Source organism: Barbus barbus (genome assembly GCF_936440315.1).
Source record: "Barbus barbus genome assembly, chromosome: 17".
NCBI lineage: Eukaryota > Metazoa > Chordata > Actinopteri > Cypriniformes > Cyprinidae > Barbus > Barbus barbus.
Genome location: NC_136745.1, coordinates 12,176,326 through 12,195,307, shown reverse-complemented (window position 1 = coordinate 12,195,307; position 18,982 = coordinate 12,176,326). Strand labels below are relative to the sequence as shown.

The 18,982-nt window shown below is 36.8% G+C and overlaps 1 protein-coding gene across 3 annotated transcripts; it reads right to left on the bottom strand.

The window, feature by feature from the left end:
* Nucleotides 1-1,285: 1,285 nt before the first annotated feature.
* On the bottom strand, nucleotides 1,286-18,787 carry LOC306883494 (uncharacterized protein). 3 transcript variants are annotated; one of them, XM_079438787.1, is made up of 6 exons: nucleotides 18,677-18,787; nucleotides 16,252-16,621; nucleotides 9,510-9,657; nucleotides 8,727-8,817; nucleotides 5,343-5,616; nucleotides 1,286-1,614 (listed from the first exon to the last, which is right to left on the bottom strand). In XM_079438787.1, exons 2-6 carry the CDS (start codon nucleotides 16,430-16,432, stop codon nucleotides 1,466-1,468), a joined length of 843 nt encoding a protein of 280 aa, XP_079294913.1. In that variant the 5' UTR covers nucleotides 16,433-16,621; nucleotides 18,677-18,787; the 3' UTR covers nucleotides 1,286-1,465. The 3 variants fall into 3 exon arrangements, with proteins under 3 accessions (XP_079294913.1, XP_079294914.1, XP_079294912.1); XM_079438788.1 differs by lacking the exon at nucleotides 18,677-18,787 and adding an exon at nucleotides 17,688-17,720; XM_079438786.1 differs by lacking the exon at nucleotides 1,286-1,614 and having other exon boundaries at nucleotides 5,104-5,616.
* Between the last annotated feature and the right edge of the window lie 195 nt (nucleotides 18,788-18,982).

Below are 18,982 nucleotides of genomic sequence, written 5' to 3'. Positions count from 1 at the left end.
AAAGAAGAAAGTCATATACACCTAGGATGCTTTGAGGGTGAGTAAAACATGGGCTAATTTTAATTTTTGGGTGAACTAATCCTTTAAACTGTCTTTGTAAAAAGTCAATGTAATTAATTTTTTTTTTGCTCAAAACTAGCCTACATATAAAATAACATTTTAACCAAATATGTTTATAGTTATATCTGAAAAGAATGTAAAATTGTGTTGAATTGGAAGACAAATATTAAAAAGTAAATAGGGTCAAATTTGAATTATGTTGACGTGTGTGTGTGTATATACAAACTTTTGATACTGGAGTTGCTATCATACTAATTGAATATGGTTATGGTCATATACATTACTTATGTAGTACTATATACATGTAATGAGAATTTTGATAAATTGAAAGATATATATGAGGCTACCACTTAAGCATCTGTGCTATAACCATGAGGCCACAGCTTCAACAGAAGGATTCAGTCAGTACTGGTGTTACTTTAATACCATCTTAAAGAAAATCACCTGCAAATCAACTAAATTTTATGAGATTGAGTGACCCATCCCCTTCAGATCATTTATACCTTCCCCCCATCTCCCTATGTCCTTCTTTTCATATCTTTTCCTCTGTATCTATGCTCTCTATATTTCCATGCACCTCCATGTCACTTTTTTCCACCCCGATCCTTTAGAGGAAGCGCAAAATGGAGGGAGAAAAGGGAGAGGTCAGTAACTCAGCTGCATGAGCTCATTTGAGACGAGAGGGTCAGCATGACGGCCCGGCGCTGCCGTCTGTCTCGACCGGTCGGACGCACAGATGATAACTATCCCAGCTGCTGTTTCACAGTCTGGAATGATGGACTGTCTCCATCATGAACCAGATGCCGCTGAGTTACCAAACATGTGGCGATAATATGGAAATACATTTTACATCTATTCATCCATTCATCCATCCATCCATCCATTCCACCTAATCTATCTATCTAGACATTGGAGGACCTGGAACAGCATTTCTAGTTACATTAGCATTCAGCTCGCAAAACCAGTTAAAACCAGTTGTTTTATTTAATACAATATGACACCGTTATTTACAACCAGACAAAAAAAATTAGCTATTATCTATAAAAACATTAAACAATAACTTTGGTCATTCTCCCCTTAAGGAAACAAAGTTTATATATATATATATATATATATATATATATATATATATATATACACACACTATATAAGGCAGTAGAACAAATCTTTGAGTCCTCTGGAGACCACGTTCCTCTGTAAACAGTGTGAAAACTGAAGAGTGATTGCTCGAGCTGGGTCATAAGAAGCATCTGATTTCCATACAATGTCCGTCTCCAGCTGCGTCCACACCTGGATCTGCTCACATGCTCAGGTATGCGCAAGTCTTTCTATGTTTCTAGTTCATTTTGCAGGATTTTGGATACACTAGGATGTTTTTCAGGTGTGCAGTGTTGCAGTGTTGTATTTATCTGACAGAGGGGGAGGCCAGTAGGTGAGCGGGCTTGCAGGGGATCGGTGGTTTGATACATGGAGCATTACTGGTGTTGAAGTTCTTCCTAAGCTGAGCCACACGACTGCCGTACGTCAGACTGCTATCCTTATCTTTCATCACTCCTTTAGAGAGAAAGATAAGAAGAAAGATTGTTAGATTAGACATGGAAACAAAACCTAGTGAGTTGTTTTGCTGTCTATTGGCAGCATACAATGTTAGCATGTTGCTAAGCTAACATGATACTCTTAAAAAAATTATATATAGATATATTTTTATATAAAAGGTATTTTCTATATATTAATTTTATATATGAAGAGTTCATTTGCAAAAACGGATAACTCCGTTTTTAACAAAAATCATGTTTTTTCATTGTGCATGCCAACTAAAGCTAACTAACATAACATAATAAAAAAAAAAACATGATTTGAAGAAACCCCCAGAGTTATCTGTTTTTTGCAAATAAACTCATATATATATAAATAACTTATGGTAAACATACATATAACTTATATAAACTTTATATATAACATTTATTTATATCTGTTAGATTTAACTATTCTGTATAAATAATGCACTATTTACGTTTAGAAATTATATTGTACAAAAAATTGTAGTAAACACTTTAAATAATTAAAATAATTTTAAATAATTGTATTAAATCATTTACATACATTTAAATGTATTTAAATATTTTTATATATTTAATTTGTATATATTTAACTATTTTTTTTATTTATTTATTCATTTATGCCATTTTGGACCCCCCCCCCCCCCATTTAGCTCGTCACAATTCTTTATGGAATTGCCTTCTTTGTGAAAAATACATTAGATGCTGCCATAATAATGCTGCATACCATATGGAATAGTCTTTGTGCCTGGAGCGCGCCTATGATGCCTTAAAATTCTGCTTATGTAGTCAGCTCACTGAGTTTTGGTTTAGAGCCATGATGACCTCACGAGAGGTCAAGACTAAGGAAATAATCAAGCAGAAATTTGTGATTACGAGACTTTGACTGTCTGTAAATCACTGCTAACTTTGAAAAGCTGTTAGACCCCTGACACAAGCCCGCTGGGGATTATAATACATCCACAGCTGTCTCTGTCTCTCCCTGCCTCTCTCTCTCTCTCTCTTTCTCTCGATCCTCCTTTCCACCCACTCAAGGCAGGTCTAGAGGTCACAAGAGGGAGAAGTAAGGAGAGCGACAGCAGGCAGAAGAGAAAAAAGTCAGAGGAAGAAAGTAAAGGACGAAGAGAGTACAAATAACAGGAGAGTGAGGTAGAGGGTAAAGGCTACGGGAGTGATGACTCAATTTGAATGTGTTAAACGGGGTGAGACAGGCGGTCAGGGAATAGGTGAAGGGGTGATTGAGGTAAAAGGGGGAATGGGGGTAGAAACGAGACAGAGGAGGACGCTTGTGGGGATCGTGGGTGACTTCAGAGACAGATGCTGTGGAGAGTGAGACTCAGAGGAGAGGCCAGGGGAGAACTGTATTTTTAGACTCTCCCTGAGGTGTCTAAGCATGGAGTTCCGCCCCTTCATGCTTTTCCTGTGAGACCGACTCTCTGCCATCACTTTTTCCCTTCTACACTGATGCAGGGGTCTTTACTATACCTTCTACTTGCAGTTTTTCCCTTGTATTCACGTGACGCAACCTCTATTTCCAAGATGCAAGCAACGGGCACAGCAACTCAAGATTGTTCCCATTATAATGACTGAAAATGTCCAACCAGGTGCATCGTGGCAAAGTCATCAGCAATAAACACTGACAATACAATGCACACAAAGACATTTTTGGGACACTGACACTTAAAGGTTTAAATTCAGTTTGACTAAAACAATAATCTATCTTTGTAAAACGTAAAAAATTGACTGTCAAATTTTGTGAAATTTTAAAAATGCATTCAAAAAACAAAAAGGATGCACACATATTAAGACAACATTTAGAGATTTATGAAGGGCTAAACAGGAAATAGGCTATTATATGAAAACTGAATATACCCTATAGTTTTAAGACTGAACATACATACATACATACATACATACATACATGTATACATACTCATTATAATAATCATCGCATGTTGAACATAAACAACTGCCGGTGCTTTGTTGCTGCAAACGCATATTGTAAACGGTTGCTGTTGATATATATCTCCTACTCTCATTTTAAATTAATGATTTTCGGTCGATTTGTTGAAATTCGCTTCAACATTAAAGAAAAAAGTATATGACGTCGCCAACTTGTCGCGATAGTGACGCAAGCAACACCACGTGACAAAACCAGATCGTTCATGTGGTTCCTACTAGACAGATGTGTTGATTATAATGGGTGTAATCTAGTTTTGTCACGTCTCTCTCTATTTCTCTCGCAGGAGTTGAGCCGCAGTTCCTGTTGATGTTTCTCTGGCCGTTCCCTGCAGCCGTGACCCCCCTGACTGCTTTATGCTGTCGCCATGGAAACTTGGGATCAGCGCAAATTCCCGCTCCAGCACACACACACTGACTCACACACACACACACGCGCGCGTAAATCATTTATCCACTTTAGCATGAAATAAATTAACATGCATGTGCAACATTATGTGGGGTGACACAAACAACACCTGAGTAACGTCTGCCATCCCAAGCTGACAGTCAGGTACAGGTGCGTTAATATGTTTGGATCATCTGAGCTCGTATTTGTTTTCGGTTTCCAAATAAGTTTGGTTGTAGTTGGTGTGTAGGTCTGAAGGCAGTGCAGCGTTTTAGTACGCAAGGAGCAGCGCAAAGTTCCTTGTTTTTAAAATATTAGCCGCAGCTGGTAAACAAAGGAAAGTGTTGCTGTGACCGGTGTGTCCTGTAGGAGGCGCTCGCAGTGGTGCCTGTGATAATCACATTAGTCCACTAGATGGCGCTTGTTGTCTATTTACATTGACAACAACATGAATGTCCCTTTCTAAATTTTTATAAACCACACTTTAAACTAAATGCATATGAGAGAATTTTTATCTGTTGCTTTTCTATTATTAGGAAACATGTTTTAATCAAACTTAAATACACACACTAAATAAATACTATACACACACACAAAGTTATTTATTTTAAAAATGATTATTATTATTTTATAAATTGTTTTTATTGTTGGAAATATATGCATTTGAGGTCATTTTTTATCTGATATTTGTCTATTATTTTGGACAATTTGTCTATTACGTAGGGCAAGTGTTAATAGTTGTTAGTTGTAATATTAAATGCTTAGTTATAAATATATTATGAAATAATATTAAACAATATAAGATGTATTTAATATTTATATAATATACAAATATATTAATATAAATTGTGTATAATAAATGGTATACAAGATAAATGTTGATCTTTTTTGGTTCTATGATATATTGTTGAAAGAATACCTTATTTCATTATTTCAGATACTACTGTGCTCTTACCTTTCTTAAAATAGATTAGTAATTAATGTTAAGTAATATTATTATTTAATACAACTATAATTGTGCATATAAATATGAATATATAATATTGTGTGTGTAAACAAAAATATTACATTAGTTTTAATTTTAAAAATTAATTTAATTTTAAAAATTTTTTAATTTTAAATTTTTTTTTAATGTTTAACCAATGTTCATTGCTATAAAATTTAGACTTAAGACATGTTTAAACAGAAGGGCAAAAAGAGGCTAAAAACTGAATGAATAGATAAACAGACAAAATTAATAGTAATTATTAATAAATGTTTAATAAGATAAATGTTGATAATGGTTTTGTGTTCCTCATTGTTTCTTGTTCTGTGGTGTTTTTGTAGTATATAAAGAATACCTGGGGTTAATTCAGATTCTACTTCTGTGCTCTTACCTTTGTCTGGTGTGGGTGTGTCCTGTGGGTGTGTCTTGGTGTTGATTGACAGCTGCTCTTTCATTGCTCTGTGCAGTTGAAGCTCTCTGAGTCTGTCTGCTACTGTTGTCTCTGTTTTGCTCATATGTGATCTGTAAAGGCACATGTCCTCCTCTGCGCTGCCCGAATCGGAGTCATCTGTTTGGCCCCTGGTGTCGTCAGCTGACTGATCAGAACCGCTGTCCTGCTTGGACTCATCTGAGACTGTCATAGAATCGCTAAGCTCCTCTGGTTTCTGTGGCAGATTGAATGAAACTCATTTGTAAACACTTATAAAATCGAAGTTGACAAATTCAGAGACACAAAGAGAGATAGAAGTGTGTGTGTGTGTGTTTTGCATGTGTGTATTCCCTCTGGCAACGGGGCACTGATGCCATCTGATACCGTTTAATTCTCTGCCCAGGCTCTAAACCATCTGCTCAGGGGAGCCTGGCCTGTCCAACTACACACACCCATCGTATTATTAGTATTGCTTCTCTTATTATTAAATCACACACATACAGTTGGGCAAAAAAGTATTTAGTCAGCCACCAATTGTGCAAGTTCTCCCACTTAAAAAGATGAGAGAGGCCTGTAATTTTCATCATGGGTACACTTCAACTATGAGAGACAGAATGGGGGGAAAGAATCCAGGAAATCACATTGTAGGATTTTTAAAGAATTTATTTGCAAATTATGGTGGAAAATAAGTATTTGGTCAATAACAAAAGTTCTTCTCAATACTTTGTTATATACCCTTTGTTGGCAATGACAGAGGTCAAACGTTTTCTGTAAGTCTTCACAAGGTTTTCACACACTGTTGCTGGTATTTTGGCCCATTCCTCCATGCAGATCTCCTCTAGAGCAGTGATGTTTTGGGGCTGTCGCTGGGCAACACGGACTTTCAACTCCCTCCAAAGATTTTCTATGGGGTTGAGATCTGGAGACTGGCTAGGCCACTCCAGGACCTTGAAATGCTTGTTACGAAGCCACTCCTTCGTTGCCCGGGCGGTGTGTTTGGGATCATTGTCATGCTGAAAGACCCAGCCACGTTTCCTCTTCAATGCCCTTGCTGATGGAAGGTGGTTTTCACTCAAAATCTTACGATACATGGCCCCATTCATTCTTTCCTTTACACGGATCAGTCGTCCTGGTCCCTTTGCAGAAAAACAGCCCCAAAGCATGATGTTTGCACCCCCATGCTTCACAGTAGGTTTGGTGTTCTTCGGATGCAACTCAGCATTCTTTCTCCTCCAAACACGACGAGTTGAGGTTTTACCAAAAAGTTCTATTTTGGTTTCATCTGACCATATGACATTCTCCCAATCCTCTTCTGGATCATCCAAATGCTCTCTAGCAAACTTCAGACGGGCCCGGACATGTACTGGCTTAAGCAGGGGGACACGTCTGGCACTGCAGGATTTGAGTCCCTGGCGGCGTAGTGTGTTACTGATGGTAGCCTTTGTTACTTTGGTCCCAGCTCTCTGCAGGTCATTCACTAGGTCCCCCCGTGTGGTTCTGGGGTTTTTGCTCACCGTTCTTGTGATCATTTTGACCCCACGGGGTGAGATCTTGCGTGGAGCCTCAGATCGAGGGAGATTATCAGTGGTCTTGTATGTCTTCCATTTTCTAATAATTGCTCCCACAGTTGATTTCTTCACACCAAGCTGCTTGCCTATTGCAGATTCAGTCTTCCCAGCCTGGTGCAGGTCTACAATTTTGTTTCTGGTGTCCTTCGACAGCTCTTTGGTCTTGGCCATAGTGGAGTTTGGAGTGTGACTGTTTGAGGTCGTGGACAGGTGTCTTTTATACTGATAACGAGTTCAAACAGGTGCCATTAATACAGGTAACGAATGGAGGACAGAGGAGCCTCTTAAAGAAGTTGTTACAGGTCTGTGAGAGCCAGAAATCTTCCTTGTTTGTAGGTGACCAAATACTTATTTTACCGAGGAATTTACCAATTAATTAATTAAAAATCCTACAATGTGATTTCATGGATTCTTTCCCCCCCATTCTGTCTCTCATAGTTGAAGTGTACCTATGATGAAAATTACAGGCCTCTCTCATCTTTTTAAGTGGGAGAACTTGCACAATTGGTGGCTGACTAAATACTCTTGTGCCCAACTGTATACATCTTTTCACACATATGCACATTCATATGTCAAATCACATGAAAGCACACTCATTTAAACACATGTACACTCATGCACACGTTTTATCATGGTGGACGTTCCATTGAGGTCTGTTTTTATACCAAGCTAATGATATTCTTTATCCTCCAACCTTGTGAATCTCATCTCATGCTCTGATTGGTCACACAAATTATATGTACTGTAAATTCATAGAAGTGAGTCATATTATATACCAACATGCAGAATGTGACATTGCCTTATCCTGAAAAAAACCGCCCACCAAAGGTAAGGACAAATATGGTTCACAAAGTTCTTACTATTCAGCCTATGCCTCCTTAACTCTTGTGCAACCTTATGCACATTTTTGTCCATTTTATTTTTTATTAAAAAAATTTTTTATACTTTTGCCTGTGTTAATGCTAACTGCATAAATTTTGGCTCAAGTGTGTATTTTTATTGGAATTTTAATATTCCACCCCATTAAAACTGCTATTTTTAATCGTAAATATTTTAAAAAGTGCGCATGTAATATTTGAGAGAGAAAAAATATTGTAAATCACAAATCTAACCACTGTGTGCAATGGGAAAAACTTGGTACTGCGCCCAAACAAAATCTTACTGAAGACTCATTTTTTGAGATATCAACCTCAAATTTGGAACACAACTTGTTTATATTTATGGCTTCGATTTTCTAGCAGGTTTAGAGTTCAGCATGTTTCATAAAATATTGTTCATAAATCATTTTCATAAACTTAAACCTGTATAACTTTTTTTTTGGTTTAACTTTTTAAACTTTTTTACTTCTACAATAACCTGCCATGGGTCTTCTTTAAATTGAGACTTTAAACTTAAGTCTGTGCTCCCAAGCTTCACATTTTTACGACCGTTTTTTGACATGGACATGTTTGTCCACTGTGGACCTATATGTAACTTTTTAGATAAATTGCTGGTTTTATTCCTCATTTGTAATTTGCTTTAGTTAAAAACATCTGCTAAATTAATGTAAATGTAACGATTTAACTTTTTCTTGGGCCTATGTGCCTTCATAGCCATTTTAATTTAATTTGCATTACATTTGTGTGATAGATTGGAACTGTGCTGGGTTGCCACTTCATGTTTAAAACAACATTATTTCTGAAGCAGAAGCATAAGAACCAGTGCTCTAACATTACCCCAACTAACCCGCTTTCTTTCTTTAAATTTGATGAAGACATTATTTAGTACCCCCACACACCTTGAGCAGTAGCTGGATCCCTGGTTCTGTGCTGGTTTGTTGTGCTCTGCTGGGTTTGGTCAGGCTGCTCTTTACAGGTTCTGCATTTGCTCTGTGAACAAAGAAAAACATTTAGCTCTGTGGTTTGAGAATAGTTAGATTGCTATTAATTCCAATAATGTTTGTATATTTGAGGTATAATATGAATGTTTTTATCTACTGTTAGTTCAAAATACAGTAAAACAGTAATAGTATGAATATTATTACAAATTAAAATAACATTTGTCTATTTTAAGGTATTTTTGAAATAATTTATTCCTATTTAATTATGAAAAAGTAACATTCTAGGAGTCTTTGAGTGGTGATGATGAATATAAACTTTATAAATGTTATCAGTCACTTTTGAGCAATCAAATATATCCTTTTAAAAAAAACAAACTTAAATCAATATTCAATGTCCATATTTAATGTGCAGTCAATAATAATCCCTTCCATATGTATTTGGTCACACTTTATTTTATGGTCCTATTCTCAATATTAACAAAACAATTAACTATCACCTTTGCCTCAATAAACTTTTAATTTGCTGCTTATTAATAGTTAGTAAAGTAGTTGTTAAGTTTAGGTATTAGGTAGGATCAAGGATATAGAATATGGTCATGCGAAATATGTGCTTAATAAGCACTAATAAACAGCCAATATGTTAATAATAGGCATGCTAATAAGCAACTAGTTAATAGTGAGAATTGGTCCCTATACTAAAGTGTTTCCATGTATTTCTACCTATTATTGAGCGTGTTGTACCTGTTGATAGTATTAGGGTTGGCCGCTGTCTTGTTTCTCAGCTCGGACAGGATGAGTTTTGGAGATTTGAGCTCATCTGATTCTCCGATAATACACACATGCACGTCCCCGTCACTGCCCAGCAACCAGCTCACACTTTTACAAGGGCCTGAGGACAAAACAATAAACATGTCAAGAAAATCAATATCTGAGAAACAAATAAATAAATGAGCAACACAGAAACAAGTAAGTTACAAAGACAAAGAGACACAACCACTGCAAAAGCTCACAATTAATCCCTTTACTTGTTTTCTGAACAAAGATAATGGGTATTTTTGAAGTTTAATAGTCTGTAATTTCTTGTTATTTAAATCTTCTTTACTCAACTCAAGGGGTTGAGGTTTGGCAGTTTGGAATAAAGCATATTTCGCCATTGACAGCCTTTTAAAATTATATTCTGCTGCATATTTTTTTGGTTACAGACCTCTTTGAGATGTTAACCAGCCAAACCCTGGAGATGGTCCTCACTGCAGAACACAAGATCCAGGGGGTGTGGTTGGATCTAGATCCAACTCCTCCCACCTCATATACCTGAACCTACCCGTCTCCGCCCCCTGATCCCTAAACCCACCCATTCCCACTCCTAAACATACCAATCTCCACCCCCTAGATGTGGATCCAAGCCTGCCCCCTGGATCTTTGTTCTGCAGTGAGGGCTACCGAAACCCTGAACCCTTGATTTCCAGTATTACGCTCTGTAATGTGTCCTTTTCACAGACAGATGGCACTGTGACATTGAGTGAAATTGATCCTGCATACTAGGTCGCCTGCTCTGGTTTAGAAGTGTGTAAATGTCATTCAGTGTCTAGATGTCAATGCCAGCGTTCATCAGGCTTGTATTATCACCTTACAGATACTTACACTGACCCACAAAAGCTGTGAATCCTTCCCAGTCACCCTCATCATTATTTCAGTATGATTTAACCTTCTCAGATTACACCAAATGTTTGAAGGCATGAAATTAAGTGTGATCGACTGATATGTAGTGCTTACGTAAGAGGATCCTTGTGCGGATTGCAGGGGATTCCAGTTCACCTCAGCTAAATAATTTAAAAGTACATCACAATGCCATGAATATCACAGTGGGAAATATGGAAAAAATGTCAAGAATTTCACAGCGAGAAACTGTTTGTTCCAGCAGGGGCTGATCTGCTTTTCTTTTCCATTTTTTTTGCTTGCACGTAAGGGAAAACCTAACACCCCTCAGTTCCAGCAGAAAAGGTTATGTAAAGAACCGGTTCTCCAGGTCGACAGAAGCCACACTACGACGAAGAGCGAGGCAAATCAAATGGCTTCATTTCCATGCAGGAATGAATTTAGGGTTTCTGTTAGAAATCTCAGAAATGTTCAGTATGTGTTACTGAAACTACAAAAGTTACATAATATAAAACTGGCACACATCTTTGAGGTATTTTTCACGCTAATGGTTAGATTGGTGTGTGTTTGTAGTGCTTGTTGCCAAGGTCACATGGTTCACCTACATATGCTGCTTAAGACATGGCGTGTGTGCTTGAAAGGTGATGAAATTGTATGGTGATGAATGTGTTTTTTGAGGAGTGTTTCTTAAAGCGTTATGACCCCACTTGTGCAGCCTAGGGCTGCATCTGGCCAGTGTGATTAGAGCTACACCTTGTAGCCTATAGGAACGCAACTTATCAATGGTTGAGCTTCTCCCTCCTTTTACTACAAATAACAACAAGCCTTAAAAAAATCTGTGTTCATACCATCCCATAGGAGAGTTTTATAGCTTGGATGTCACTCCTTGTTACTCCTTAAAGGTGCAGTTCACCCAAAATGTAAATTCTGACATCATTTACTCACCCTCATGTTGTTCCAATCCAGAATGAAACATTTTGGGTGAACTATTTAAACTTCTGAAAATAAGCACAAATGAGACAATTGTTGACATACATAAAGAGAACAGGCCAGCGGTTCTCAAGGGGCCCTCAGCAAACTTCTAATAGTATTCTTATCAAGAATCTGTTTTCTCTTGAGGAAAAACCTGGATGTATAAGGAAGCCTAATTATAAAAGTGTGATTTCTACATCTGGAACAGCCATGTAAATTAATAAAATCCTGCAATTCCATGAGAATTTGAATACATTCCATGAACATATATTTTCTGTATGCCAAGCTCTACAAAATAGTTCAGATATATCAGGTAGATATTGTGATATCCTTATCCTGAATACTGATCCAGTAAATCATGAACAGCTGGAAGGGTTGTAGGTCTTTAACTGTTGTTGTGGGCAGTGCCTTGAAAATGTTTAGAACCTCTTGTGTAGAGCAATGAAGATGTGGTTCACAACTCAGATTATGTATAGTCTTATTTGGATTTTGATAAGAGAGGAGTTTGTGTTGAGATCTTTGACTTTAAAGAATGTAAACAAGTTTAAGACAAGCTGCATGCTTTAATTTGTCAGTAGTGTTGCTTGTCAATGTTGACATTTTAAATTAATATGTATAATCCATTATTAATCAAAAGCTAGGGATACAATGCTGTGCTTTAAAAAGAAAGAGGAATGTTAGCCTATGCTATTTACATTAGAAAACACATTCAGAATCACAAATGCAGATATAATTTTATGCAACTTTTTAAATGTCAAAAATTGTTCATTGTTAGTTCATAACACCTTAACAAATGTTACCAGGACTTATTGTAAAGTGTTTAATTTAGTCGGTTCAGCTCACAGACTCATTCCTTTGGCTGAGGATTTGCTGGATTAATGTGTGCTACTAAATTATTTGCACCTTTAGAGGATACATCTACATATGCTACAAAGACAGTGAGTGTGACATCACATCCTGTTGCTCATATTCGTTGACGCATATTAGGTGTCTATAGTCTGACCACACCTCGAAATCTCCATTTGCCATCTATTTAATCGGATTGCTGTCAAAGAGAAACAAGTGACATATTACAGCGATCTCATTGGTGTATTTTCTCTCCAGTGGGCAGCAAAAGAGTCTCGGGTACAAAGTTCCAGCGATAGCTCATAGATTTGTTTGCCTGTGTACAAAAAGAACTGCCAACAGAAACTTCAACAGTATTTATCTCGACTGCCCCTGACGCAGAGCTAACACACAGTATCAGCTGAGGCGACTGAAAACAGCCACAAAGTGTTGAGCGAGAGAAAGACGGACACAGCTGCGTTTCACAATGCTGCCATTGACATGAGCTGTGAACCCTGTCAGTTGTGTGTCCATGGAGAGAAAATCAAAAGAGATTTGACTGTGTTAGTGTCAAACTGAAGTAAATGAATAAGAATCAAACTGCATGACTGTGACACAGCAGCTCTCTTTTGTGCCCGTTTGTGCAGCAGCTAAACACTTCACAAAGGCCCTGTGTTAAATGTGGCTCATGTGACGTGACGCTTTTTTGATGAGAAACAGAAGCCGGGGGAGAATACCAGCACTATTGATAGGAACAATTTCAAGAACATTTACATCCTTGAGCAAATGCTGTTGTAAACGTAAATTCCTGTTCGGTTGGATTCCATCGTCATCATCACCTGAACTGAATGTTTTTCCCAGCCAGGGAACATGTTACGAGCATCTGATGTTTTGAAATTCCATGTATATTTATGCTCTGTTACACAACTCTTGTTCTCAGTTTTTTCCTCATACTGTCATTTGCAAACCACATTATTGGGTTGTTGTTTTTTTCTCTATTCTCTAAAGAGCTTTCATTTTTGAAGTAATAGTTTACCCAAAATGTACTCACCTTTAGGCTATTCAAGGTACTGTATAGATGAGTTTGTTTCTTCTTTGCAACAGATTTGAAGAAATCACTAGCTTAGTCAGAATTAGAGTTGATAAAAACCTCACAATAATCCATAAGTAATCTACATGACTCCAATCCATCAGTTAACTTCTTGTGAAGTGAAAAGCTGCACATTTGTAAGAAACAAATCCATCATTAAGGCGTTTTAACTTTTACCCATTGCTACTGGCCAAAATAGTTCATAATTCATAATAATGCTTTCTTCAGTAGAAAAAGTCCATCCGTCTTCTCACATCAAAATTCATATATGTTTACAACCATTTTGGACTGTTTTCAGTTGTAAACACTGCCTGGTCTGTGTATATTTTTCTACCGATTCAAATGAGATATGCTTTTTCACTGGAGAAAGCAATATTATGGATAGAGGACTGTTGTTGTAACCAGAAGTTAAAAACCTGTTAATGATGAAAACATGCTGCTTTTCGCTTCAAATATGTTAATTGATGGACTGGAGTCGTGTGGATTATTTGTGGATTATGGTGATGTTTTTATCAGCTGTTTGAACTCTCATGCTGATGGCACCCATTCACTGTAGAGCAAGTGATGTAATGCTAAATTTCTCCAAATCTGTTCTGATGAAGAAACTAACTCATCTACATCTTGGATGGCCTAAGGGTGAAAACGTTTTCAGAATTTTCATTTAAAAATAAAGTCATTAACGCTTCCATGAAGAACCTTTAAAATCAAGGCAACCTTTTAATTCCATAAAATGTTTTTAGATGTTTAAAATGCTGTTTATACTAAGGAAAAAAAAATTATTTTAAGAACTGTTCATGGAGAGGTTCCTTGGTCAACCAAAAATGGCTCTTTTAAGTTTGCTTTGTTTTTGCATGTTGTGCTTCCTGAGAACATTCCATGCCCAAATCTCTGGCAAAGCACATCCTCAGGCATTAGTTTAAGAAAGCCCTGAAATGTTTAGAGGAATTTACAGCAGCAGGGCCCCTACGGCATTACAGGGGTTAGATCCCAAACAAGGCCCAACACACTACAATTGCTGATGCTATGGAGATAAACAGTAATCTACTGCAAGGTGATTTGCATGGGAGTATTGTGTGTGTTGCAAGGTCAGTGTTGAAAAGCTGGAATTTGCCTCTGGTTTCCTCCTTGCAGCTGTAGCATGTCTCTGCGGTATTGTTATGTGACTCTTTCGTTCTTTCAGGTCACTTAATTTCCTTTGGCCTCAAAAATATGTGCTCACCTTAAAATGACGTTAGAACATTTCACACAGGTATTGATTTTCTTGTTACATCAGTGAGGGCGTGTTAAAAGATTTATTTTGAGTTCCTTGTAACGCTGCTTTCATATAGTTTACTGGAACGGTGTAAAAGGATCTGCACAGACATTCACTAAAAGTGAATCATTCTCTGATTGGCTATGTTCACATCTAAATGTGAACAGGCTCTAAATGTGTTGAAATAACTGACATGTGAATTACACTACAGTTAAAATTTTGTGGTCAGTCACATTTTGTTTTTGAAAGATATTAATATTCAGTGACAGTAAAAGCATTTATAATGTGACAATGTTACACCAAATAAACATGGCTCTTTTGAACTTTCTTTTCATTATATAAACTTTTAAAAAAAATCATGTTTCCACAAAATATGTTTAGTAGCACAACCGTTTACAATAAGAAATGTTTCTTGAGCAGGAAATCAGTGTATTAGAATGATTTCTGAACGATCATGTGACCCTGAAGACTGGAGTAATGATGCTGAAAATTCAGCATTAGCAAATTCATCAGTTTTTACTGTATTTTTAAATCAAATCCATGAAACCTCTTTGAGCATAGGAGAAAAAAAATCTTATACTGACCCCAAAATTTTCAAGTGTAGTGTAAATTGTTGTCATTCTTTTCAGCTCCGTGTAAATTAGTCTCTATATTAGCTGAAATTAAAATTTCTGTATTATTGCCAGAGCCTCAAGGAAAATAGAATAGTTGTTTTTTCCAATATAATTTTTCAGCATTTTAAACACTTTACATAGACTATTACACAAAATAATGACAAATCTAAATGTACCCACATCAGTTATAAAAATGGAACAAATCAACTGCAGATATAATTGAAACAGGAAGCTTGGAAAGTTATTATTGGTATTATTTAGAAAAAAAATACAAATACAAAAAACAAAAACCGTGTCTTGAAACTGGTAGTTATTTCGATTATATTAAGTGCTTGTCACACTCTTTAATAGCTGAAGTGTGTGTGAACAATTCTTCTCTCTAATAACAGAACTGAACTATATTCAGCTCTGCTTCTGTGTGAATGTAGCCAACAATCACTATTCAAAAGCTTCTCCATTGGGTTCAGTTCAACTACTGAAATGCGTCATCTGAATAAAAAGTAAAAATGTGCTCAATTTATACCGAATGGGCCCGTGAGGTTCAATTATGATGTCCCACACATAAGAATGTGCAAAAACACTGTGGCGTGTCAGAGACACACAAAAGCATTTGACTGTTCTGTAAATAGTTTTTGTCTCCTGTTGATGCTTACAGAATGTGTCATAACATCACTTGACTCCATGTAAATATCACCATATCAATAAGCTATTCATAATTTTTCTCTACCTCATATTGCTGCTATTATATACCCTGTACAACTTTTTTGCACATTATTTTGCACATTCCTCTTAGTACTATTTAAGTCAACAACATACTGACCTGCACATTTATATTTATATTTTTTATCTATCTTTTTATTTTATTCTTTCTATTTTATTTTATTTTTTTTAATTTTTTTTCTACTTTTCTTCTCTTAATATTTGTATTCTATATAATTGCACTGTCCTTGGAGTGGACCTGACCTACATTTCACTGCTGGTTATACTCTGTATAATTGTGTATGTGACGAATAAAACTCTTGAATCTTGAAATGACAGCCGTGGCAGTATTTTTAGAAAGGTGTGAGCTCATACCTTTCTTTTGCCGGTGCTTTTCTTTTTTTATCCCTTCCTTGCCCTCCTTCTCTTCCCGCTCCTTCCAGCGCCTGACTTGTTCCTCTCTCATTTTGAAGAACAGGATCTTCTTCTGTTCCTCGTTCAAGGCCTCTAGTACATCAGGGTCGATGTACATGTCAGCTAGGATTTGCTGCAGCATGTTGTGTCTGTTTGTGTTGTAGGCTTTTGAATAAGTGTGCTGGTATACAAAAATGCTCTCTGAAGAGTGCAGCTCCTTTTTTCTTATCGTCCTTTCCTCAAACAAAAGCCTCTATCTTCCAGAGATTGGCATTTTAGATGCTGCTGATGAGTTCGTTCCTGTCCCACACTCTGGCCATGTGATTCCAGTCTGAAAGAGAGAGAGAAATGGGCGGTGGTGAAAAAAAAAGAAAGATCCATTTAAGCATCTGTTGCCGTTTTTGTGCAGCCCCTTTTTATGGGCGACTCCTTTATGTCTCTGCATTAATTAATCCTGATTTCACTCGTAAAACAACAAAGCTTCCCACTCCAATTTCCTCTTTCTGAAGAGAGCAGAGACGTTTTGTTGTTCTTTCCGGAGGTTTAATGAAGCACTTAGATGTTTTTGAGATTTTTTTTTTTTTCGTGGACTATCTTAGGAAGAAATTCATAAATGCACACACACACACACACACACACACACACACACATTTATATATAAAACACACATGCAGGTTTTGTTATCATGTGACAAGAAAAATTTGGAACTAAGTGAATATAAATAACCTATTTTGACCTTTTTTGTGAATTTCAAATGAAGTAACTAAGATAATTTCTCGTCATTGATGATTTAACAATCATTTTAAATTTATCATATACAATACATATGTAAAACTTTTCTGACTGTGCCTATTCATAAAAAAGCCAAAATATGTAATATGCTATAAATACATGTTTGGTTTTCACGAATATGTTAATAGCATTTTAACTTTTTTTAAACTGTTTCAGTGTTTATAGTATTATTATTATTATTTGTAAATAATAAAACTTATTTTTTCAAGAATTTTTGACTTTTAAGTGATACTCATTTTCTCTAAAGTTAGACCACCTAAACATTTTAGTCTTTAAGTGCCCCCCCCCCCCAAAAAAAAAAGCATAATTACTTTGAGACATTAAAAACATGTTCTCAATAAAAGATTATTCAAGTAATTGTTTGCATAATTGAATTTGATTGTACTGCAGCATTAACTTAATAGTTCTTGATCTTTAGGCACATAGTCACAAGTGTTGTGATATAATGTCTGTTTATGAACATCATAATTGAGCTGTGAACCCATTCAGGTATAAAATGAATGCAATTCTCTTTTTTTTCCAGATGACACGTTTCAGTAGTTGAACTGAACCCTATGGAGAGGCTTTTTAACGCTGATTCAAGTAAGAAGTACAGTTTGAGATACCTTTGAGATCTTATCTGAAGCTTTTAAGGAGACACACTTGAGATAATCACGCTCTCATTGCAGTCTAAAAGCAGCAGTTGTTCGAGTACAGCGATTGTGATTGTCTCTCCTGTAGAGGTTAAAGGAGACTGTTAGGACAAACGTTCTTCTGAGCAGCTGTAAGTGTTGACGTGTTATGGTTTGATCCAGACTGCTGTTCAGTTGTGTTAACAAAAGCAGTCTGTTTTATTTGTGTGATTTTTTTCCTCTCTCTGTTGACTTTGGCTAAATGAGCATCTATATTTCTCTCCCCCATTCACTTTATTTAGTTGTTTCTCATTCAGTAGCTCCATCCCTGTTGCTGCTTACACAGATTACTACAGCATTTCATTTCCTAACTCTCTGCCAGAAAATTAATCCTACTCCACTACCATTTCTCAAACAAAGAGCCTCTCTGTTCAAAACCAATCATGCACCAGGTCAGATATGTTTCTTCACCAAACAACTAACAAAGCCATTCAAAACAAACAAAGATGCAATAAATTCATAAACATCTGTGGTTTTCAATTAGAGTGATAGGGAACAAACACAACAACTGAGTTTACTCAAGCAAAACTAACAACCTGAGCATAAAACTAGTTCAAAAGCAGCTGAAATAACATGCTAAAACTGTGACGCTGCACTCAGAGAAGACTTTGAATTCAGGAATGTTAAGGATGGACAATAGAGACAGCCAGGGACTGAGACATTTACACAAAGACGCACAGCACAAAAGACTCTGGAAGTTGGCAAAAGAGCAACTATAAGAAACAAAGCAAGAGAGAAAGCAGCCGTTAGATAGATCAGGAGCTGTAACTCTAACCAAAACAGTTTCAGTTGTTCAGCACATGAGAGAGAGAGAGAGGATACAGAGAGATCGAGAGAAAGAGAAAATGAATAAGCTGAGGACAAAGAGACTGCTGAGTGCTGATGAAGTGTGCTGAGAGAGAGAAAAGTAAACTAGTACTCACATTCAGAGCTGGAGAAGTGTGCTGTGGAGTTGTGTTGGTGAAACAGGCAGCAATGTGAGTGTGTGTGTGTGTGTATGTGTGTCTTTCTCTCGGCTGCTTTTGTATTTGAGTGCACTACTGGTGTGACATCATAGCATTCTTTCTCCCTCCCTCCCTCTCTCTCGCCCTCCTTCTCTCAGACTTCCTCACCACAACTCTTCTTCTTTGTCTCCTCCCTCTCTATCTGTTTCAATGTGATTCATCGGCATAACAAAAACAGTTACATTTGAATGGCCAAATCAGCAGGTTAGACTGATGTTGATATAT